The 25,804-nt window shown below is 43.4% G+C and overlaps 1 protein-coding gene across 1 annotated transcript in view; it reads left to right on the forward strand.

Annotated features, from left to right (window-relative positions):
- The window catches only part of BACE1 (beta-secretase 1), a 61,255-nt gene that overhangs the window by 11,465 nt on the left and 23,986 nt on the right, over positions 1-25,804 (forward strand). Inside the window, exons 2-5 of the mRNA XM_056542790.1 lie at positions 3,378-3,466; positions 20,727-20,943; positions 22,188-22,325; positions 22,873-23,007. Coding sequence (XP_056398765.1) covers positions 3,378-3,466; positions 20,727-20,943; positions 22,188-22,325; positions 22,873-23,007 — 579 coding nt within the window. The remainder of the gene's footprint in view (positions 1-3,377; positions 3,467-20,726; positions 20,944-22,187; positions 22,326-22,872; positions 23,008-25,804) is intronic.

Here is a 25,804-nt window from a genome sequence, read left to right on the forward strand (position 1 = left end):
GATAGCAGAAGATCAGAGCAGGCGGCACAGTAGCATAGTCAGAACGTAGCAGGAGTTCAGTAGGCAGGCGGCAGAGGAGCAAGGTCAAGTCACAAGAGCAGGAGATCTGGTACACGGCAAGGCAATACAATGTAATGCTTTCTCTAGGGCACAAGACAACAAAGATCCGGCAGAGAACTGAGGAGGGCGGAGGAATTTATAAACAAGCCACAGGTGGATTACACTAATAAGCGTACTGTCCCTTTAAATCTTAAAGCTCCGGTGCATGCACGCCCCAAGGGATGGGGACAAGCGCGCCGGAGCAGAGAGGTGGAGGCCGAGGCAGGGGAAACACCTGGAGAGTGACAAACTGGGGCTGGCATGCGGGCGTGTCCTGCGATGCGAGTCCCAGCCCCCTCAGCAGCAGAAGGTAAGGGGACCATGCACTCACGGCCAGTGTGTGTGGCCGGAGCGCATAGCGTAACAGCTTTATTCAATGGAGCTGTGAATTTATGCTCAGTCTGGGAAACTGCACTTAAAAGACCAACAAAGTCACTGTTACTGATTCTTGATAAAAAAAACATTTCATCTTCCGTATTCTACTATGTAAGATTATATAATATCATGATTGTACAGAAGTATTCACCAATCAACCTTACCACCAATTGTGTTACACTTTCTATTACAACCGTCATTAAGGAGTATTTTCATTATCAAAAGTATAAGTAGTTAAATGATTGGAGGTCTGACCACTGGGACACCTGTCGAGCATGTTCAGCCAGTACTCCATTCATTCTTTATGGGACTTCCAAACATTGCTGAGCTCGACCCCCAATAGAATATTTGTATGAATGGAGCCCCGGCTGTGCATGTGCTCCGTTGCTCAATACATTTGGAGGATATTGGACCGTTCTCATGATGGGTGGGGTCCCAATGGCTGAGACGTCATTATTCACAAGCTATCCCCTGTGGATATGGGATAACATTTTAATAATAAGAAAATGTTATATTATTTTTTATTTCTGCTACAGTAGCTTTTATGTACCAGACAGGATAGTTTTCACTCTATGCACACATAGATCAGGGTCCTCCAGGATTCGAAGAACTGAGCTAATTTCTTCCAAAAACAACACCATTCCTGTCCTTAGCTTGTATGTAGCATTGCAACTTCCTACTTTTACTTCAATGGAACTGATGTGTAAGACCACACCCAACCTACAGACAGGTATGGTGCTGTTTTGTTTTTAAGAAATCAGCTCTGTTTTGGATTTCTGGATAACCCCTTTAAACTTAAAGGGGTACTCCGCTCCTCAGCGTTTGGAACAAACTGTTCTGAATGCTGGAGCCGATGCCGGGACCTCGTGATGGTATAGCCACGCCCCCTCATTATGTCACGCCCCACCCCCTCAATGCAAGTCTATGGGAGGGGGTGTGACAGCTGTCACACCCCCTCCATAGACTTGCATTGAGGGGGCAGGGTGTGATGTCATGAGGGGGCGGGGCTATGCCATCACGAGGTCCTGACACTGGCTCCAGCGTTCGGAACAGTTTGTTCCAAACGCTGAGCAGCGGAGTACCCCTTTAAGTTTAAAAGGGTTATCCAGGAATCCAAAACAGAGCAGCAGAGTACCCCTTTAAGTGCCAAAGGCCTACCTGCCATTTAGGAGATGCTCTGCTCTGAACACAGTCGTCTAGCCATCACAATTTGGCTTTTCTCAAAGTTGCTTATGTTTTTACATTGCCCATTTTTCCTACTTTTAAGACATGAACAGTTCACTTGCTCCTCAATTTATTTCATCCCGGGACAAGTTTCTTTGTGATGTCTTGAGATGCACAATGTTATTCACTTTACCTGTCTGTGGTTTTAATGTAATGGTTACCTGGTGTATATAATATCAAGTTAGATAATTATATTAGCATATATAGTAATACATAAGAATGCATAATAGTAGATAAACATGTATAATAAAATAGCACAGAAGTATTTTTAAGTGCAGGTCTACACACGTGTATTCTTCAATATAAGCTATGGCCTGTACAACATGAACTTTGCCAAACCACCCAACCACATCCCTATTCAATGAATCCTATGCTAAATGTGTCCTCTCCTGTGGGGGAATGAAAGCCATGAATGTCATAAAAAACGAGACTAATGGAAAGTATGGATTGAGATAACTGGAGAGGTCAGAGAGGACTGCTGACTGCTACGCCTCATACCTTACAGTGCGGATTACATTACAGCCTACAATGAAGCCTATTTATCCTCTACTATTACATTAACCCATTAGACATTTCCTGGATGCTATTGTCACCATCTTACATATTTTGATGTAGAATAAAATGAATGACATCCAGTTCTTAGGGGGTGACATCAGTTTAATCCGATAAGAACGGGGCCAATTCTCACTTTTCCATTTTCGTCTTTTTCTCTCTCACCTTTTAAGAGGCATAACTCTCATTTTCCCATCCACAGAGGTCTTATTTTTTACATGATCGATTGGGCTTTGTAATTATTTTACCCATTTAACATGTACAGCGCAACAAAACAAAAAAATAATTGTTGGGAGAAATTGGAAAACAAAAAACTATTTTGCATATTTTTGGGGGTTTCATTTTTATGTAGTGCACTTCATGGTACAAAATGACACGCTATCTTTATTCTGTGGGTCCATACGATTACAATGACACCTAGTTTATATAGGTTTGGTTTTATTATATTACTTTAACAAAACATATGTAAACTTTTCTTTAAAGGTAATAAGTATGCTTTACATTGCCGTATTCTCTTTTTTTTATTTTATAATTCTTTACTTTGAATTTTCAAACATAAGAGTATCGCAAAACCATCCAAAACGTACATTACTGTATTCTGACCCCCTATAACTTTTTTATTTTTCCATATATGGGGCTGTATTTTTGCGCCATCAGTACCAAACCTTTTGGATGGAACTGTTTGATCAATTTTAATACATTTTTTATTTATGATGTGTCAAAAAATCAGCACTTCTTCTCTTTATATTTACTTCTGTGGGAACTTATTTCTACTAAAATTTACTTCAAGATGTGTGTGTTCTTTGCTGAAAATCAGTTTTCCCATCTCCCAGCCGGATCCTGTCCCCCGTATGTGACAAACGTAGTGTGAACCCAACCTTACACTTGACTTCAGGATCTGACTACACACACAATGGGTTTATTTGTAGTCTGGAACATTGAGACACATAGTTCTGAATAGAAGCTGTAGAATATTTTTTAACCAATAATAACCACAGCATTGCAAGATTGCAATAGTAAATATTGCTTGCATTGGTTTACATAGCTCTAAATAACATAATGTACATTGTTTTTTGTAGAAAAAGGAAATTGTTTGAGTATTTATCATTGGTTGCCTCTTTTTACAGCTTAACATTTTGGTTGATACTGGCAGCAGTAACTTTGCAGTGGGTGCAGCCCCCCATCCTTTTCTGAAAAGATACTATCATCGACAGAGGTAAGCAAAAACTGACTTCATATAGTTCATTAGTCTAAAGCTGATAGACCCCACACACCCCTCTTTTAGCCGATATATTGAAATCGAGTGAAAGAGAGAAGCTGTTGACAATTATCTGTGGTGCCGCTTATCTCCCAGGAAACAAAATACTGGCAGCTGTATCCATGCCCTGCTTTAATGTGGATAAAATAGTGTTTTCCTCCCAAGTATGCTATTGCTATATGCTAAGTATAAAATTTTAATGGTGCCGGATAGACAATCACACAGTGGTTAAAGTGGAGCTTGCGTTTATTACCCAAAATGCAACGTGTTTCGTGGTGCTTGCTGACCACTTCCTCAGGTTGCATTATTGAGGGTCATGTAAAGCTGCACTGTAGTATTTTTGTCCACAATTACAGCAACACAAAGAATGACCAGATGGTGATGTTTCCTTCTTACCTACAAGGGATGAGAAGGGATAACTGTAAGATTATTGTTATAGTTACATATTAATCTAATTTACCTGTACATTCTGTCTGGAAAATAAGAACACTGTTACTGTATGACTCTTGGGGATCAATTATAATGTGAATGTAGACAAAAAAACATGGATAAATTTAGCCATAATAGATTTTTATGAAATACAAAAAATCTTAGGGATGAATACTACAATTCACTGTGAAATATAAGGGGACCACAATAGGAACCAATGCTTGTATAGTGGAACACTGCCTATACAGCAGTTCCTTAATATACTGTACATCTATTATTGTAATAACTTCCTTTTATGAACAGAGTGATCTGATCCCCGCTGTCGACTTGTTAGCAAGCTATCTGCTTCAATTTATAGTGCCATGTATTCCGCCTGTGGCCCCGCAGACTCAGACTATTGTTATATGGCTTTTGTCTACTCTAGATTTTTTACTGTATTATCACATTATAAAGTTAATGATTGTGATAGCAGTCTTATATTGAAGAATTATTATATATTCCATAAATTCCATTCTAATAATGTAAGGCTATGTTCACATCAGTGTTCAGTGCTCCATTAGGGAACTGCTTTTACTGATTCCGATAAAATGACAGGACTTTGCGAAGAAACAAATCTTGAATGTCAGGTTTTTTTTCTCCACTAAAATCATAAAAATTAGCTGGCATCTAACGGAACCCCAACAGATCCCACTAAGAGAATGGGACCTGCCAGGTTTTGTTTGTGTCCGGTGTCCTAAACTCTGTCCCATCCCTGTTATCATCAGTTATAACGGAGCTCCCTAACGGAGATCCACAACACTGATATGAACATAGCCTTAGTTTGCATTCGCAACATGAATTTTAAGGGAGTAGTGTAGTGAAAAAACACTTGTATCCTAAGGATAGGGGATAAGTTTCAGATCAAGGGGGTCTGACCGCTGGGACCCTCCGCGATCTCCTGCACAGGGCCACAACAGTCAGCAGGAAGGGGCTATACCGACCCCTGCACAAAGTGGCAGCCAACATGCCCCCTTCATGTCTCCCATGTCTAGGGGGGGGGGGGGTCGGCACACCCGCTTCCTGCTGACTGCCGGGGCTCCATGCAGGAGATCGCGGGGGGTCCCAGCAGTCGTACCCCTCCCCGGCAATCTATAACTTTGGATAGGGGATACGTTTTTTTTTCACTACACTACACCTTTTAAAGGAAATGTGTCATCAGAGAATTTTTTAATCAAAGTTTTATGTTAACAAGGTGTAAAACTAAGATGAGACTTCTTGTTCTGTGCAAATTATTTCTCAGTAATGTCTTTATCCTTAGCACAGACGGGATGACAGTGAAAGGTGACCCCAGTATATAGATAACTCTGGATCCACCACCATTCACAACAGAGATCAGCACACATACCCCCTTCACTGTAAAATGACCTGTAAAAAAAAGTCACAGAGAATGTTTAGTAGCATCTACAATTCATGTTTATGTGACAGGACCTGTCTATTGTTGCCTATCCTCATGGATCCTGCTGTAAAGCATATCACTAAATGCTGTTAAAAACAGCTCAAGTAAGATGGCAGCCCCTAAAAATATGCAAACCAAAAATAAAAACATTAAGAAAAAGAGGAACATGTTTAAGTATTTGGCTCTAATCAGAAAAAAAAAATCTAGGTGACACATTCCCTTTAAATTGGGAAAGGAAATGGTAATGTTCCTCTAATTATTCTTTCCTAAATAGAATACTAATTACAAATTTTTATATATTTTTTTTTACTTTGATTTTAGTTTCCAGTTTTATCTGTTTTATTTTATTTCTTGTGCATGATTATGGGGGCTGCCATCTAACCTAAGCTGCCGTTCTGTGTTGTGAAATGTAGCATGCTTCAAGAGCATGTGCAGGGAGGGGGAGGTGTGCAGGTAGGTCCCCACTACCTACTGTCAATGGTGAAGGACGAAATGAGGTAAAGAAACCGGTTTAGCTGATGCACTGCACAACTGTAGCCATGAAGAGAAGACTCGAGCAGCACAGAACCAAATAATTTTTATTGATAGAATTCGGGACAACGCATTTCGGCATACCCTAATGCCTTCCTCAGGTCCACTTATAGTTCCCAGGAGTTGATTATGCTCAGTTTTGGGTCACTGGTGGTGGATGTCCTGTCTCTTTCTGTGCTGCCGCGGTCTGTCACAGAACTGAGCATAATCAACTACTGGGAACTACAAGTGGACCTGAGGAAGGCATTAGGGTATGCCGAAACACATTGTCCCAAATTCTATCAACAAAAGTTATTTTGTCCTGTGCTGCTCGAGTCTTCTCTTCATGGCTACAGTTGTGCAGCGCCTCCACTAAACCGGTTTCTTTACCTCATTTTTTCCTTCGCCTATCTCCATCGGTCACCACTACTGGTGTCCAATACCGGTAGCAGAGCAGCAGCCAACTATCGCATTCACCTTTTCTTACACCACTTTCTGCAAACTTCGGTGCAGCTTCCAAAAAAGGTCGGTATATCACCTGGGTGTGGTCAGGGGCAGACACAGACAACAGAGGGCCCCTGTGCAAAGAATATGCCTGCCCCCCCCCCCCCACCCAGGTAATATGTTTGCTAGGTAAGCAGGGAGTACGTTTGCAAGTAGTAAATTAGGTAAGTAGAACATTCTCTAAGTAGATAGGCAAGTAGTAAGTTTGCAAGTTATTTAGGCAGGTAGTAAGTTCAGTTGGTAGGAAGGCAAGTAAAAGGTTTGCCGCTAGGTAGGTAGGTTATACGTTTGTTAGGTAGGCAGGAAAAGCATTTGCTAGGTAGGTAATATGTTTGGTTGGTAGGTAGGCAGGTATATGTTTGGTTGGTAGGTGGGTGGTGACGTTACATTTGGTAGGTAGGCCCTTAGTCCAGTGTTTTCCAAACAGGCTTTTGCTGTTTGGGCATGCTGGGAGTTGTAGTTTTGCAACAGCTGGAGGCACTCAGGTTGGGAAACACTGGACTAAGGGCCCAACTACCCACCAAAATGCCACCTTCTGCTGCAAAACTCTAACTTGGTCTTCAACCTGCGGACCTCCAGATGTTGCAAAACTACAACTCCCAGCATGCCCGGACAGTCTTAAGCTGGGAGTTAGAGTTTTTCAACAACTGGAGGCTACCAGGATGGGAAACACTGGACTAAAGACCTACCTACCAAACCTGAGTGCCTCCAGCTGTTGCAAAACTATAACTCCAAGCATGCCTGGACAGCTAAAGACTGTCCAGGATTCTGCTGGTGAGTTGTAGTTTTGTAACAGCTGGAGGCATCCAGGTTGGAAAACAATGGACTAAGGACCTACCTACCAAACCTGAGTGTCTCCAGCTGTTGCAGAACTATAACTCCCAGCATGCCTGGACAGCTAAAGACTGTCAGGGGAATGCTGGGAGTTGTAGTTTTGCAACAGCTGGAAGTTCCCAGGTTGGAAAATACTGACTAAGGCAGTGTTTTCAAAACAGTGTCTCTCCAGGTGGTCCAAAACTACAACTCCCAGCATTCCCGGACAGTCTCTAGCTGTCCAGGCATGCTGGAAGTTATAGTTTTGCAACAGCTGGAGGCACACTGATTTGTAAACACTGGTGCAACTGACTTTCTGGTTTCTCAGTGTAGGGAGGGAAAGGAAGTTACACGGGAGCTAAGATTATGGACAGTGGGAATTTTTTTTTAAAGGAAAGCTCTCTCAGACTCTAGATAGATGTTACATCAGGTGGGGAACAGTGCAGGCCTGAACTCTCTCCAAACCACTGTCCCTACTTACTTAGATGATGTTCCCTAAACTTGCAATGCATAAGGGCATCGAGGGAGGTTAGACAGGTCAAGTCAGCACCATAGGGGAAGAATAAGCGCAGTACACAAAACAGAATCCGAATCAGAGCAAGCAAGGGTCAAACCAAGAGGTAGGCATAGTATGAAATTAGCAGGCAAGTAGTAGTCAAAGTACAGGCAAAGGTCAGGTCAGATAAGGAATACAGGAAAAAGGGAAGGGAACAGGAACGATGTTGACAAGTGAGAACAATGTTCCGCTGCTGGGAGGTGGTAGATTATCAGCCCGGTTTTCTTCCTGATAGGCTAGGCCAGCTGCGTGACAAAATGACGAGAAGTACTGAGCCAAACAGTGCAGTCACCAGAGACAACGTGGGATACTGCCAGCGGTGCCTGGAGAAGATCCGAGGTGGCTTTGGACCCAGACAGGGCTAATTTGTTACATGAGAGTGGTGAAAACATAAAAGTTAGTTTGTATAGGAGCATCACCTAAGCTGTGCACAAGTGTAGTGTAATGTAGTGTGTTTTTTAATAAAAACCTATTGAGAAAATGTTATTTTGTGCAAGAATAAGTTCAAAGCAAAAGCGAAAAATGCTTTTCAAAGTTGTCCATAGCCTTTAGCTTTGTACTGTTTTCATTCTATTCAATGTTTACAAGCATAACCCCATGAAAAGAAGAAATACCTGATCAATACAATTTCTAAGTGGAATCAGCAGTCCAGAAATATCATAGCTTCCTTTTAAAGATTTTCCTGTTCCAGAGAAAAGAGGGAAAGGTCAATTGGTTGAGGGCAATTTCCAGGGATGACATTAGACCCAAACCTCAGCCATTACCTTAATGTATTATAGTGCTGTACTAACACTTAAGCAGTACAGACACCTTACCCTTATGTTTTTCTGTGCTTTCCCATAGCTTCCATATTGGCACATGCCAATCAATCCACCCATTGGCATACAATGTTTTGGGAATTTGCAGAAAATTTGGGTAACTATGCCCTAATAGCAAAACTATCCATGCTCCAACTTATTCATTTTAAAGCAATAACTATATGACAAATAAACAATGAACAATATATTTTGAAAAGGCTTCTGAAAAATGAAAGAAGTGATCTGATTGGTTGCTATGGACATCTGGGTATCCTTTCCTCTGCACAGGTTTTGATAAATTTCCCCCTTTATTTACAATATTCTTGACTTTATGCTATGTGCCCTCACAATATGTGTGATATGGATCAATATTCACAATATGTGAATGGCTATGAGCAGATTAGAATTATTGATGGCTTGGGTCAGCATATTCAGGCCTTACGATTTCACCTTAGACTCCCAGTGTCAGAGGGATTACCAGTGAAGAGAACACATAGGCATTGGGGAAATAAAAATAATTTTGTCCACAACTGGTAAAACAAAAAATTGAAGCGATTCACAGAAACTTGATGAAGTCGGTTGCATTGTTTGCCCAATCCTGGATGACCCTACCATTGTGATTGTGATAAAACTGTTGCAGACTGATATTTCCATTGTTCTTCTCTGTCACAGAAGGAGAACAGTGGGAATAACACTAGTGAATGCCAGACCCTAATGGTGCCCAATGAACCATGCTGGTTATAATGGGGTCTGTCAGTTTTCTGGCTTGGTTACTGACGTTGTACTGGGCAAAGTAGTGCTGCAAGCAGTGATTTTTCGACTGGGATTTTTGCACTCGGCTCTTTCTACACGGGCAGACTGCTGCGCTGATCCAGTAAATACTTATTTTTGGCTGATCACTAGGTCTTGTACACTTAGAAATAATTGTCCCATTCGGCCTATTATCGCCCCATGTAAAAAGCTTTTATAGCCTTACAACTCATAACTTATCCCTTATCTACTGGTCCCAGTGGCCAACCCCCCCCCCTCACGACCTCAAGAGCAGAGACTCAGGTCTCACTTCGGAATGGAGCAGCAAGTCGCACATGTGTGCCGCTGCTCTGTTTATTGTTTATTGAGCTGCTGGATATTGCCGAGCATTGTACTTGGCTATATCCAGCAGCCTTATATGCAATTAGTGGATTGGTGGAGCACGTGCGTGACTCTCCACTCTATTCCAAGGTGAGACTAGAGTCATGTTTGTCAAGAATTAGCTGTACTTAGCTATCTTCATTGATCCCATAGGCAGCAAATGCTGCTGTTTCATCCAGAGTCCAAGTAGTCACCCCCCCGCCACAATCAAAACACTTAAAGGGGTATTCCAGGAATTTTTTTTATTTGACTATGCTACAGGGGCTGTAAAGTTAGTGTAGTTCATAATATAGTGTCTGTACCTGTGTGTGACGGTTTTCTCACAATTCTTATGTGATTTTCACTCCAATATTTATTTTTAACAGCATACAAAATTACTGTTGTCTCGGAATTTTCCCAGAATGCTGCAATGCGGCCGAGACCATACTTACTAGTCAGATGATGACAGGGAGCCTGTCTGCTTCAATGGGCGGAGCAATCGCTTGGTGGGAGAGAGATCAACTGCAACTAATGCAACAGCTGTAGGCACCCTGATTGAAAACCACAGGTCTTTTGAATGGATGCAGATCATTTATGTTTCAATGGGTGGTGTGGCTGATGTGTGGGAGGGAGGAAAATGGAATTATGGGATTTGTAGTCAAAAAAAGAAAAATCAAACAGGAAATACCAGTTCACAAAAAGCTAGCCACAGTGTTATGGTAATCTCACAACATAGCCATTTAGCCCCAAGACAAGTGCAGATCCTTCCTAAGCATGTCGATTACTGTCTGTTAGGTATGTACTAAAATCACCTTATGGTGGATAAACCCTTTAATCTCCATCCTTTTTTAAATCTTTTTCTCCAGTTGTATACTGCAGCTCTGTGTGTTCAGATTAGCTGCTGTGTATAGGCACAATCTCACCACAATCTTACCTGAAAGCCAATGCAAGGTACACAACTTCATTTACAGCAAGGGCAGAAAGGTTATATACTAGCAAGTAAATCACTAGTGAGAAAAAGAACACTGTCAGGTACAGTAATTGCCAAACATATACTGAGCCAAATAGGCTCCAACGGGAATTCATTATTTGTGTAAAAAAAAAAAAAAGGGGGGGGGGGGGGCGCTGAGCTCAGTGATACTCCCAACCCTTTCAGCAGTCATTAGAAATTTCCATGACTTAATCTCTGACGTTATACAGGATAAAACAATCTATGGATATAGATTTAAATAACCTTGTGTCATGCTGCTATGTATGCGTGATAAAGCACTATTGAAATAGATGGCTACATATGAAATCTGAAATGATAATAACTTGAATGATTCTTATCACTATATTATGCTGCCCTCAAAAAGGACAAAGTAAGTGTGGGGACCCATTGACTCCAGAAGAGCTCAAGAAGGTTTTTGTTTATTATCATGTAAGCAACCCCTTCTGCATCAGGTATATAAATAGACAGATAACATTCTGAAATGGGAAAGGGGGTCCCCTTTGGATTTAATGCTGTTGATTTAAGGTATTTATATACATTTTAATCTGCAGCATCAAATCTGCACAAATCTGTGGATTAAGTATGTGTGAATGCACCCTAAAGTTTTTATTGTTCTAAAGCAGTGATCTCAAAGCTGAGACTCTCCAGTGGTTGCAAAACTACAACTCCTATCATGCCACATCCTTAAAGTTTACTCTCCACCCCAGTGTTCCTCATCCAGTGCCTCTTGACAAACTACAACTCCCATCATACCATGTCCTTCCCAATGTCTACTGTGTACATCAGTGTTCCCCTAACCCAGTGTTTCCTGACCAGGGTGCATCCAGCGGTGGCCAAACTACAACTCCCATCATACCATGTCCTTCCCAATGTCTACTGTGTACATCAGTGTTCCCCTAACACAGTGTTTCCTGACCAGGGTGCATCCAGCGGTGGCCAAACTACAACTCCCATCATACCATGTCCTTTCCAATGTCTACTGTGTACATCAGTGTTCCCCTAACCCAGTGTTTCCTGACCAGGGTGCATCCAGCGGTGGCCAAACTACAACTCCCATCATACCATGTCCTTTCCAATGTCTACTGTGTACATCAGTGTTCCCCTAACCCAGTGTTTCCTGACCAGGGTGCATCCAGCGGTGGCCAAACTACAACTCCCATCATACCATGTCCTTTCCAATGTCTACTGTGTACATCAGTGTTCCCCTAACCCAGTGTTTCCTGACCAGGGTGCATCCAGCGGTGGCCAAACTGCAACTCCCAGCATGCCCGGACAGCCAAAGGCTGTCCGGGCATGCTGGGAGTTGTAGTTTGGCCTCCGCTGGAGGCACCCTGGTTGGGAAACACTACCCTAACCTGTGGGTTTCCAACCTTCGGCTGTCAGGTCATGGTGGGAGAGTCACAGGTTGGGGACACACTGCTGTACAGTAGACAGAGATTGGTCGTGGGATGATGAAAGTTGTAGTTTTTTACCTACTTTATCTCTACAGTGAGGCTACATTGGTCCAGTTTTTTTAGCGCATTCTGACTGTCAGATGTTTAAAGAGTTAAATTCTCCGGATGGAGATATGAGACAGATGGAGTGCCAAGTATCTATGGAAACAATAGCAAACAGCAGCTGGTGAGCTTGTCATTGTCTATACCAGGGCTGGGTATAGGAAGCAACTAATACTATATTATGTGTGGCACCGAATTGATAAATATGTAGCATTTAGGTAAAATAATGTCATTGTTTAAGGAGGATGATGATGGTGAAATGTATAGGTTGAGTATTAGCCCTTCCTGGATAAAATGGTGGATTAGGAGTCGATTTATGAATTTTAGAAGAATTATATATATATATATATATATATATATATATATATATATATATATATAGATTGAAGAGGGAAGCAGCACTCCGAAAAAAAGTGAAGTCGGTGCACGCAGACACGGTCCTTGGTCAGGGGTCCAACAGTAGACAATAAATTGGAATAAATCCGCAGCACACAAGTCCAAATATAGTGAAAAAATGAAAAAATTTATTCCATAAATAGGTGAATGTTACAGCGACGTTTCAACCAGCGCTCCTGGTCTTTCTCAAGCCTAACACAAGTGTCACATGCTTCGTGTTTTATAGGTATATCCACTCAAAATACAATTAACTAATCATGTGCAAATATTAATTCAAATCATATCAGAAAAACATATAGTGTACATAAAAACTCAATCATATTGTGTTACATCACATATATATAAAAAAACAATATATTCATCGTGCCATAGTGTATCAAAACTTCATAAATTCATAATAAGGTCCTGATTAGTCAATCAGAGCAGTTGTGAAAGTGCATTAAAATCATTAAAAACAATAACATGCAGTTGGTATGGGAGGCATCACTCGCCGCCGTAATGGAGATGATAAGCGTGGGTAATTTTCCAGTGCGCATGCGCACCCATTGTGTATGTGTCAAATCGGAAGCATGGGATAGTATACTGACGTCACAACAACTGCGCGTCGCATCTAATGGAAGTCACACTCGAGCTTATTCGTCTGCGCACGCGCACAGCGTTCCAAGCCTCGATCCCGTGATGTAGCGTCCCCGTTACCTTGGAAACCCGCTACTAGTGTACAACAACTTAATTGGTAAGTGGTAAAACAACATAAATGAAAATGAAATCAAAAGAAATGAAAATAAGAAGGGTCTCAACATATCAGTCAATACATGCACATCGCCCCATACATTCACAATTATACGGAACGCTAAATTTCGGCACTAGATGCAGGCACAATGAAGTGTCAGCATCCAATGCCTTAGGGGCTCGCAGGCCAGTGAAGACCATGTTCTGAGGACACCACTGGACCACAGCTCACATATATTGCGCTCCTATAGACCATATCAGGTCACATATACCAGGGGCTCATAGCATCCATACTGTGGAACTGCGTCCATAAGAGACCTTCTCTGTAGTCCTTGGTAACAGACTACTTCCACCAAATAAATGAAAAAATCCAAAATTATAAATGAAGAAATCAAAAAATGAAAAAATGAAAAAAAATAAAAATAAAATAAAAATAAAATATGTAAAAATAATATAAAACATGAAAAAATACATAATAAATAATACAAAAATAAAGGAAAAAAGGAAAAAAATGAAAAAAATTATAATAATAAATAATAAATGTGGCAAACTATGTAGAGTATCATATTATCCCATGCTTCCAACTAAATCACCACACAAACATAAAATCATATAATCATGTTTATTCAAATAATTACACTAAACAGTTAACGTTGATATTCAAAACGGTGAGTGACCCATCCTATCCCATACAGGCACTGCAAGAAAAGAGAAAGAACAGAGAAAATTAATTAGCATTTTTTTAACCTAACCATAGGTTCTACAATATATTATGTATAATCACTTGTGTTATATACACCAATGTTGATCAATAACCACATCCAGAAGTCACAGATAATGTTTATCTCTCCATAACTCTATGTGAAATTTTGAAGTCCACATTCAAACCATTTGGTCTTAGTGAATTGAGAGTATAAATCCATTGCAGTTCACGTCTTTTCAGACGGCCCTGCCTATCTCCTCCCCATTTCATGGGTGGGATATGATCTAGGATCATAAACCTCAAGTCCCTCTCTTTATGTTGGCATTCCGAGAAGTGTTTAGACACTGGAAGGTCCATCCTTTTCTTACGTATAGTGTGTCTATGCTGGTTACGTCTAGTTTTTAGATCCCATGTGGTCTCCCCTACATATAGGAGACCACATGGGCACCATAAAACATAGACAACAAAAGAACTGTTACAAGTAATGTAGTATTTAATGGGATATGTCTCACCTGTGGCAGGATGCGCAAAGGATTCCCCCTTGCACATCAGTCCACAGTTAACACATGACCTGCAAGGAAAGCTACCTTTTTTAGACGTGGTAAGATATCGCTGAGTATCATTTTTCTTTGTTGATATGTCAGATCTCACCAATCTGTCCTTCAGATTTGTAGAGCGTCTGTAGGACATGACTGGCGGTGACCTGAGTTCGGGAATATGTTTATACCCCTCAAGGATATGCCAAAACTTTCTTATGATTCTACAAATGTCAGGAGAGAGGTTGTTATATGTGGAGACAAATGCCATACGTGGGTCTCTCTGTATCTCACCCCTGTTACGCCTAGCGCTCCGGGTCCCCGCTCCTCCCCGGAGCGCTCTCTCTCCCTGCAGCGCCCCGGTCAGTCCCGCTGACCGCGAGCGCTGCACTGTCATGGCCGTCGGGGATGCGATTCGCACAGCGGGACGCGCCCGCTCGCGAATCGCATCCCAGGTCACTTACCCGTCCCGGTCCCCTGCTGTCATGTGCTGGCGCGCGCGGCTCCGCTCTCTAGGGCGCGCGCGCGTCAGCTCTCTGAGACTTAAAGGGCCAGTGCACCAATGATTGGTGCCTGGCCCAATTAGCTTAATTGGCTTCCACCTGCTCCCAGACTATATCTGCTCACTGCCCCTGCACTCCCTTGCCGGATCTTGTTGCCTTGTGCCAGTGAAAGCGTTTAGTGTGTCCAAAGCCTGTGTTACCTGAACTTCTGCTATCCATCTTGACTACGAACCTTGCCGCCTGCCCCGACCTTCTGCTACGTCTGACCTTGCCTCTGCCTAGTCCTTCTGTCCCACGCCTTCTCAGCAGTCAGCGAGGTTGAGCCGTTGCTAGTGGATACGACCTGGTTGCTACTGCCGCAGCAAGACCATCCCGCTTTGCGGCGGGCTCTGGTGAAAACCAGTAGCCTCTTAGAACCGGTCCACTAGCACGGTCAACGCCAAACCCTCGCTGACACAGAGGATCCACTACCTGGAAGCCGAATCGTGACAGTAGATCCGGCCATGGATCCCGCTGAGGTGCCGCTGCCAAGTCTCGCTGACCTTACCACGGTGGTCGCTCAGCAATCGCAGCAAATTGCCCAACAAGGACAGCAGCTGTCGCAGTTGACCGCCACGTTACAGCAACTTCTGCCTCTGCTACAGCAGCAACCATCTCCTCCGCCAGCTCCTGCACCTCCTCCGCAGCGAGTGGCCGCTCCTAGCCTCCGCTTGTCCCTGCCGGACAAATTTGATGGGGACTCTAGACTCTGCCGTGGATTTTTGTCTCAATGTTCCCTGCATATGGAGATGTTGTCGGACTTGTTTCCTACAGAACGGTCTAAGGTGGCGTTCGTAGTGAGCCTTCTTTCAGGAAAGGCCCTGTCTTGGGCCACACCGCTCTGGGACCGCAATGATCCTGCCACAGCCACAGTCCAGTCCTTCTTCGCTGAAGTCCGGAGTGTCTTCGAGGAACCAGCCCGAGCTTCTTCTGCCGAGACTGCCCTGCTGAACCTGGTCCAGGGTAATTCTTCAGTGGGCGAGTACGCCATCCAATTTCGTACTCTTGCTTCTGAATTATCATGGAATAATGAGGCTCTCTGCGCGACCTTTAAAAAAGGCCTATCCAGTCGCATCAAGGATGTGCTGGCCGCACGAGAGATTCCTGCCAACCTGCAAGAACTTATCCATTTGGCCACCCGCATTGACATGCGCTTTTCTGAGAGACATCAAGAGCTCCGCCAGGAAAAAGACTTAGATCTCTGGGCACCTCTCCCACAGTCTCCGTTGCAATCTACGCCTGGGCCTCCCGCCGAGGAGGCCATGCAAGTGGATCGGTCTCGCCTGACCCAGGAAGAGAGGAATCGCCGTAGGGAAGAAAATCTTTGTCTGTACTGTGCCAGTACCGAGCATTTCCTGGTGGATTGCCCTATTCGTCCTCCACGTCTGGGAAACGCACGCACGCACCCAGCTCACGTGGGTGTGGCGTCTCTTGGTTCTAAGTCTGCTTCTCCACGTCTCACGGTGCCCGTGCGGATTTCTCCTTCAGCCAACTCCTCCCTCTCAGCCGTGGCCTGCTTGGACTCTGGTGCCTCTGGGAATTTTATTCTGGATTCTCTGGTGAATAAATTCCGCATCCCGGTGACCCGTCTCGTCAAGCCGCTCTACATTTCTGCGGTCAACGGAGTCAGATTGGATTGCACCGTGCGTTACCGCACAGAACCCCTCCTGATGTGTATTGGACCCCATCGCGAAGTGATTGAGCTCTTCGTCCTCCCCAACTGTACCTCTGAGGTCCTCCTCGGTCTGCCATGGCTCCGGCTTCATTCTCCCACCCTTGACTGGACCACCGGGGAGATCAAGAACTGGGACTCTGCCTGCCATAGGAAGTGCCTCTACCCCCCTCCCAGTCCCGTCAGGCAAGCCTCAGTGCCTCCTCATGGCCCCCGTCCTGGTGACACACTGCCCCGTGCCAGGCTTCGCCCTCTGCCCTCCCTCCCCATTCCCACTCCTGCTGTACTGCCTGCCGTTGAGGAAACCCTCCATTCTTTCCCGGTGTCCTCATCCCAGGGGAGGCAGTTACCGGACAAAGAAAAGGGGAGACCTAAGGGGGGGGGTACTGTTACACCTAGCGCTCCGGGTCCCCGCTCCTCCCCGGAGCGCTCACGGCATCTCTCTCCCTGCAGCGCCCCGGTCAGTCCCGCTGACCGGGAGCGCTGCACTGTCATGGCCGTCGGGGATGCGATTCGCACAGTGGGACGCGCCCGCTCGCGAATCGCATCCCAGGTCACTTACCCGTCCCGGTCCCCTGCTGTCATGTGCTGGCGCGCGCGGCTCCGCTCTCTAGGGCGCGCGCGCGCCAGCTCTCTGAGACTTAAAGGGCCAGTGCACCAATGATTGGTGCCTGGCCCAATTAGCTTAATTGGCTTCCACCTGCTCCCAGACTATATCTGCTCACTGCCCCTGCACTCCCTTGCCGGATCTTGTTGCCTTGTGCCAGTGAAAGCGTTTAGTGTGTCCAAAGCCTGTGTTACCTGAACTTCTGCTATCCATCTTGACTACGAACCTTGCCGCCTGCCCCGACCTTCTGCTACGTCTGACCTTGCCTCTGCCTAGTCCTTCTGTCCCACGCCTTCTCAGCAGTCAGCGAGGTTGAGCCGTTGCTAGTGGATACGACCTGGTTGCTACTGCCGCAGCAAGACCATCCCGCTTTGCGGCGGGCTCTGGTGAAAACCAGTAGCCTCTTAGAACCGGTCCACTAGCACGGTCCACGCCAAACCCTCGCTGACACAGAGGATCCACTACCTGTAAGCCGAATCGTGACAACCCCTTCGTGTTACTAGATCCCTCCGTGTCCTTTCTATCCTAGATTTATGTTTGTCAATCAATTTGATAGGGTATCCCCTCTCTCTAAAATTTCTGGACATTCTGTCCAAAGCCCGATCTAATTTTTGTTCGTTGTCCGTGATCCTCCTTGCCCTAAGCATTTGACTATAGGGCAAGGAGTTCACCATTGGTCTAGGGTGGCAGCTGTCAAATCGCAAAAGCGTGTTACAATCTGTTTCTTTTACATAAAGGTCTGTAGTCAAGCGTCCGTCAAGTATTGTAACTAGCACATCCAAAAAACTCACCGATTTTGTTGAGTGGGTCAATGTAAATCGTATGTTTGGGTCTCTGGAATTCAAATAGTCCTAAAACAACAACAGTTCCGTCAGATTACCAGTCCAAATCATAAAAACATCATCTATGTATCTCCACCACTCCAGGATAAACCTGGAGTGGTGGGATACATAGACGAAACGGTCCTCAAACCATGTCATGAAGATATTTGCATATGTCGGTGCGACATTGCTACCCATTGCGGTACCCCGCTTCTGCAAATAAAACTTGTCATTGAAGACAAAATAATTATTTTCCAGTACTGTCCTCAATAAAGAAATAATGAAGTCAATTTTGGCACTCGAGAACTCTGCCTGATGTAAATATGTGGATACGGCCTCCACACCCCCATCGTGTTGGATGGAGGTGTAGAGGCTCACCACATCAAAAGAGGCAATAATTGCCCCTTCTGGTAACTCAATGTTCTCAATCTTATGAAGAAAATCAGAAGTATCCCTGACATATGATCTAGCTTGGGTTGCAAAGGGTCTGAGCACTTTGTCCAAAAACACAGATATGCGGGATGTAATAGAGTTCCTGCCCGATACGATCGGGCGACCCGGTGGATTAGTTCGGTTTTTGTGTATTTTCGGCAAAAGGTAAAGTTGTGGTGTAATTGGAAAAAGTACTGTTAAAAACCTCTGTACTTCTACATCAATCAAATTCATATTAAGCCCCATTTCAACTGTTCCCTTGATTTTCTTTTTAATCTGGAATTTAGGATCACATGACAAACACTCATAGACCTCAGTATCATTAAGCTGTCTCTGTGCCTCATCCAAATATTGTCTCCTGTCCATGACCACGATCGCTCCGCCCTTATCTGCTGGTTTAATCACAAGGTCGTGGTCAGGGACAAGAGACAACAAGGAGTCCATTTCACCCCTGGTCATATTGGGGTGTTTAAGTCCCAATTTCTTATTCTTAAGTTTTAACAGTTCCCTTTTTACACACTCTGCATAAGAGTCCACAGCATGCGTATCGAACACAGGAGAAAAATCACTTACATTCTTGAGTCCCAAATTCTGTAACATCAGCTTCGTATCACTGGAGGAAGAAGAAGAGGAGACAGCAATTTGAATATCATTAGAATCATTTCTGGAAGCAAACCACACTTTCAACTTCAGTTTCCTCACAAATTGAGCAACATCTAAGTCCAATTGAAACCAGTCCATATGTGTACTTGGACAAAAATTAAGTCCTTTACTAAGTACTTGCATTTGATCAGAAGACAATTCTTTAGAGGAGATATTAACCACATTCATTGCTTCCTGAGAGTCCCTTTGTTCTGGGTTGTCTTGTTGTATTTGCGGCTTCGTGTTTTTGTTCCTTCTGTTGTATTTCCTACCGCTCCTCCTGTAGAGTTCCCCCTGTGTTTCTCGCATCCCTAAAAAAGCTTGTGACTGGATGTTGTCAGAGTCCTCCACACGTGTACCAGTTTTCATGGAAAGATCATCTCCAATAGGGGCTCTGCCACGTCTATTCCTCCTAAGATTGTTAGACGTAGCTCCCCAGTTGTATATCCTCCCTGTAGAATAATCCTGTACATCTCTGTACCATTTCTTTCTCTTGGTTTCTTCCAACTCCCTCCTAAAATTTATCAAAAATTCCTGTTGTTTTGTAAGAAATTGTTGTAACTCAGTCTCTGGTAAAATCTCCTTGAGTGTAGCTTCATATTCTCCAACCATCTTTTTCACATTCACTAGATCCTGCTGCAGGAACTCAATTTGTAATAGAATTAAATCAAAAGCATATTTGTTGGATATTGCTTCAAATTTCATACGATAGTCCATGTCATTAACATATGAATTGTCGCTAGGGTGTGACCTCATGCCCCTCGGGATCCTCTGTGCCTTATGGTATTCGGCCATCATGGTCAGGTGTAGTTGTAAATTCATTAACTTTTTAGTAGCAAACTCATAATTTCTCTGTGTATTCACACTTGATGGTGTATGGAGAAAAGTTGCATCCTCTGATACACTTCCAAGAATGCGAGTCATACCCATACCAACTGCATGTTATTGTTTTTAATGATTTTAATCCACTTTCACAACTGTTCTGATTGACTAATCAGGACCTTATTATGAATTTATGAAGTTTTGATACACTATGGCACGATGAATATATTGTTTTTTTATATATATGTGATGTAACACAATATGATTGAGTTTTTATGTACACTATATGTTTTTCTGATATGATTTGAATTAATATTTGCACATGATTAGTTAATTGTATTTTGAGTGGATATACCTATAAAACACGAAGCATGTGACACTTGTGTTAGGCTTGAGAAAGACCAGGAGAGCTGGTTGAAACGTCGCTGTAACATTCACCTATTTATGGAATAAATGTTTTCATTTTTTCACTATATTTGGACTTGTGTGCTGCGGATTTATTCCAATTTATTATATATATATATATATATATATATATATATATATATATTATTTTTTTTCTATAAAGATTCTACAAACTTAATTTGGCAAATTAGACCTATGAGTTATATGCAATGGGCCATAGCAGACTTCTTTATATATTATTCGCTGACCTCTCTTGCCATGTGCTTACAGGTCCAGGACGTATCGGGATGTCCGAAGAGGAGTGTACGTCCCATACACTCAGGGAAAGTGGGAGGGAGAATTGGGTACAGATTTAGTTACAATCCCACATGGTCCCAACGTCACCATCACAGCAAACATTGCAGCCATAACTGACTCCGATAAGTTCTTCATCAATGGCTCCAACTGGGAGGGAATCCTGGGACTTGCCTATGCGGAGATTGCGAGGGTAAGTCACAGAGAAGTATTGAAAGCTGTCTATCCATGAGGCTAGGCTTCCACTTGGTTTTTTTTCTGGCAGTTTTTGGAAAACTACCACTGCAGTTCTCAGAAGTGGATCCATAAGGGAGGAGAAGTGTAAGTCCTTCATTTATATGTCCTGTTCCTTTTGAATACAGTGACCCCCCCGACCTACAATGGCCCCGACATACGATAATTTCAACATGCGATGGCCTCTCAGAGGCCATCGCATGTTGAAGGCAGCATCAACATACGATGCTTTTGTATGTCGGGGCCATCGCGTAAACGGCTATCTGGCAGCGCAGACTGCTTCAGCTGCCACCGGATAGCCGTTTACAGTGCCCCGTGAGCTCCGGTGATGGTCACTTACCTGTCCTTGGGGCTCCAGCGCGTCCCCTTCGGGCTCCCCTGCATCGTCGGCGCTCTCCATCGATGCCATCACATAGCTGCGCACGCTGTCCCGTCATCCAATAGGAGCGGCGTGCGTAGCGACGTGATGGTGGCGACGGAGAGCGCGGTTGGCGTGGAAGCAGAGGCCTTGCCGGAGCGTCGGGGACACCTCGGGGATGTGGCGACAGCGATGGACGGCGACATCCCGGGCAGTGGTGACGAGCTGTGATGGTCCGGAGCGGCGGGGACACGTGAGTACAACTTCCTCTAACAGTGGTCTACAACCTGCGGACCTCCATATGTTGCAAAACTACAACACCCAGCATGCCCGGACAGCCAACGCCTGTCCGGGCATGCTGGGTGTTGTAGTTTTGCAACATCTGGAGGTCCGCAGGTTGTAGACCACTGTCCTATACTTTACATTGCACGGATCCCTCAACATACGATGGTTTCAACAAACGATGGTCCATTTGGAACGGATTACCATGGTATGTTGAGGGACCACTGTACATTTCTGGCTTTGGTTTAAAAACTGCAGGGGCAGCTTTCCAAAAACTGCCAGAAAAAAAGCCAAGTGGAAACTTAGCCTGACACATCCTTGCAGTGAAGAGAATTTAGCACAACTATAAGCAATGTGAATCTGCCCAGACGGTTGTCACAATTTTATAACAAAAATCACAGTAAAGTCTCTTATATGTTCATTTTGCATGGATTTGCTGTGAACTTGCAAAAAAAAAATTCTGAAATCTTGAGATGAGTCCACACTTAGCCACACATTTATATTTTTTACACCATCTAGCAACAAAATGTATTCATGAAATGAATAACCTCCCTTTCTTTTAGCCGGATGACACACTGGAACCATTCTTTGACTCTCTTGTAAAGCAAACCCGGGTTCCGAATATATTCTCATTGCAGTTGTGTGGGACAGGATACCCCATCAAGGAGGGCAACACGTCAGCCTCCGTGGGAGGAAGTATGGTGAGTACAAGGATGTTACTCCCATTGGACTTGCACTGGTCTATATAGCAGTGTGGAAGATGGGGGGTTCATGTCAGGAGAAAACATTACAGTTGCAGTCACGGATGTCTGAGTGGAAATTCCATGTGGTACAATGATCCAGTATGTTATATCGTGGCGGGTGGTGGCAGCACACAACTATGGGTCTATGCTATGGTTCTTACATGGGCACAATGTAGTGAACAGTGGGAGATTATAGGTGGTACTTACCACTCAATGCATTTATCCAGAATTACTGTTCCCATGTTTTGTAGATAAGTGACTTTACCATGCATTGGAATAATGATGAAGGAATTGTGAATAATTGTGTAATGCCCCACATATTTTAGGGCTTTTCCCTATTTATTCTTGCCCATTGTGTTATATGATTTATGTCATTTTAATATATTATTATTAAACTGAGATGTTATGCAGTAGCAATGCTGCTTTGAGTATTCAAATAATCCAGTATGTTATATGTATTCTAAAGATCAGTACAGTAGAATCTAAATGTATGCCGTTTCTCTAGGTCATTGGCGGGATCGACTCATCCCTTTATGTAGGGAATATATGGTACACACCAATCAGAAAGGAGTGGTACTATGAGGTCATCATTGTAAAAATCGAAATCAATGGACAAGATCTGATGATGGATTGTAAAGAGGTAAGCGTCATGAGGGTACTGGTACAGGAGTTATACTATTGCCTAATAGTAATATAAAAGTTAGGTCAATAAATATGAATAAAAGGAAAGGTCAGCTCACTGCTATGGATTCAAACGTTCATAGGAGACATAACAAAAATAAGCCCAGGTGTTAAAAACATCAGGAAAGATCTATGAGGTTCTCCAGCTCGCTATTAGAGGGTTAAAAGCCCTCCAAAAATGTATTAAGACATCATTAAAAAACAGACAAATAATAGAAAAATGGTGAGCTAAAAACACAACCAAAACTCCAATGCATTGTGAACCACATGGTTCTTAATAATAATATCTCAGCATGGACCGGAGATACATCATGGGTAAACCTCCTGAAACGTTACACAGTGCCATGATCACCATGATGACCCTAAATGTCCTCTCCTTACCTAGAGAGGAAAAAACAGGACGCGCGCCCCTAGTGAAGTATAGTTAAACAATGGTTATAAAAGGAAAAACATATGAATCTCACTCACCCTTTGGTGTTGCACTAAGAGCACAATACCTGTGTTCGCATGTACAGTGAGACTTTTGGTCCTGCAGCTTCTGCAATCCTTCCGAAAACTCCCTGGAGTCGTCGGTAGTAGTAGAGGAGGTAGATGAAAAAACTGATATTTTCCTTGCAGCGCTGGACCAATGTAATTAGAAGAGACTGAACTCTTATGGTTATCAAAGAGTAGCGTTTATTGAAAGCACATCAACACGTTTCTGGCCCGGAAAGGGCCCTTCATCAGGACATGGTGCGCACCTTGTCCTGATGAAGGGCCCATTCTGGGCCAGAAACGAGTTGATGTGCTTTCAATAAACGCCACTCTTTGATAACCATAAGAGTTTGGTCTCTTTTAATTCCATTGGTCCAGCGCTGCAAGGAAAATATCCATTTTTTCATCTACCTCCTCTCCTTACCTGGACTGGCAGGAGGCAGACAGGCTGTCTGCTCACTAGACTGACTGATTTGGATCCTGCCTTTTGGGGAGAGAGGGTTGGACTTGGGAGACTCCTCCCTCAGAACCTTACAGCAGCTTTTAGTAGACTCTAGTCTGAGGAAAGGCCATGTGACCAAAGGTGTAGGAATAATTATGTATGTTTAAGAGATTTAACCTGGTTTTGCATATACTTTACGGAGAGCGTGATATTTAAGACTTCAGTTAATCCAGAGAACAAAAGCTCAGGATATATACAGGGGTGGTCATTCTGATGTCTGGGCTTTGTCCTTTTGAGGTTTATAGTTCCTTGATGATGCACAGTGAAAATATTATGGAAAAAATATCCTTAAAACATGATGGAAAGTGATTGTAAACCCCTTAGAGATACAGATCAGGTTATTACATACTGGAAAATCTGATTTTATTGTAATGCAATTACAGTGTAAGTGTAATGCGATTTTAGTGATTAGATGATGGTTGGAAGATTTGGGGGCTAAAACATACATACAAACATACATACAAACAAACATCCTGTACATTGGCCATTGCTCATTGTGAATGCAGTACTGTATGTTGTTTACCTTTAGCTATATATATTTTTGTATATGTTAGTAAAAGGGAGCCATTTTTATGCTGCCTGCCACGAGTCATCAGGGTGGTCCCCAGCAGTATTTTCTCGCCCCACCAGCCCTGATTGATCTCTCCCTGTTAGGATATAGTTAGATATCCATTAATCAAGGCTGGCATGGAAGGCAGAAGCCACCAGGGACCGCCCCGAAGACACATTCCCTTTTAAAGGCAGCTTTCCATAGGATCTCCTGGACATGTGTCCCAGGAGAGAGCAATACCACCTTTAACATACCAATAGAGGGTACACAATGGGCTTTATGCATAAAAGTAAATGCAGATAAAAACCTGAGAATGTAGCCTATAGCAACTATTGTTGCTGCCTTTAGACAAGATGTCGTCCATAATAACCAATCATACTTTAAAGGGGTTATCCTGGGATGTAAAAATGTATTACTTTCCTCGCTCCATGGTGCTCCACCATCAGATCTGTACCATTACTGCTCAATAACTTCCTCCATGCTTGAAGGGGGTAAGTGTGTAGCTGGGGCATGTACTTAGGTAGGATTACTTCATGTGGCAAAACCATGCGGTGCCCCAAGGCCGCACAGTGTTTTGCAGTTGCAGATTTGTATATGCCTGGGGACACATCCCTCTTTAAGCAGAAAGAAAGTTATAGAGCTGTGTTGGACAGACACAAGAATGGAGTGCTGGGAAGCAAGCAATGGTTTTGACATGAAGCTGACTGTATGCACTGTGCAATGTTACTAATAAGCCTCTCTATTGCGATGTCTCTAGTGTTCAGAGGACACGTTAAACCTCATGTCATAAATTTTAGGAAGAAACCTTACAATATAGCTGCTACTCTCCAAACAATTTTGTAAATGGCATCAGCCACCCGGCACACCCATTTATTTTATGGAAAGAGAAACATCCGGCTGAGCTGACTAACAAGTGACTAACACGTCTTTATAGGCTAAAGTAGCAGAAGTCCACTTGGCAACTGGCCAAGAGGGCACAGGGGAAGAAGCTTTAGAGAAGACTTGAATATCTAGGTAGAACCGTGAATAGTAGGATAGAGGACTACATAAAACTGAATATTGTTCTGATCCTGGAAAAAAAACGTAAAAAGATAGAAGTATGGCTTAGGTTGCCATTGGGAATGACAGATCGAGTAGCATTAACAAAAATGGTAGTCCTTCCACAATTATTATATTTTTTGACCACCTCACCAATATCTATAGGGGATATTTGGTTTAAAAAGATAGATA

The sequence above is a fragment of the Hyla sarda genome, chromosome 10 (assembly GCF_029499605.1).
Source record: "Hyla sarda isolate aHylSar1 chromosome 10, aHylSar1.hap1, whole genome shotgun sequence".
Classification (NCBI taxonomy): Eukaryota; Metazoa; Chordata; class Amphibia; order Anura; family Hylidae; genus Hyla; species Hyla sarda.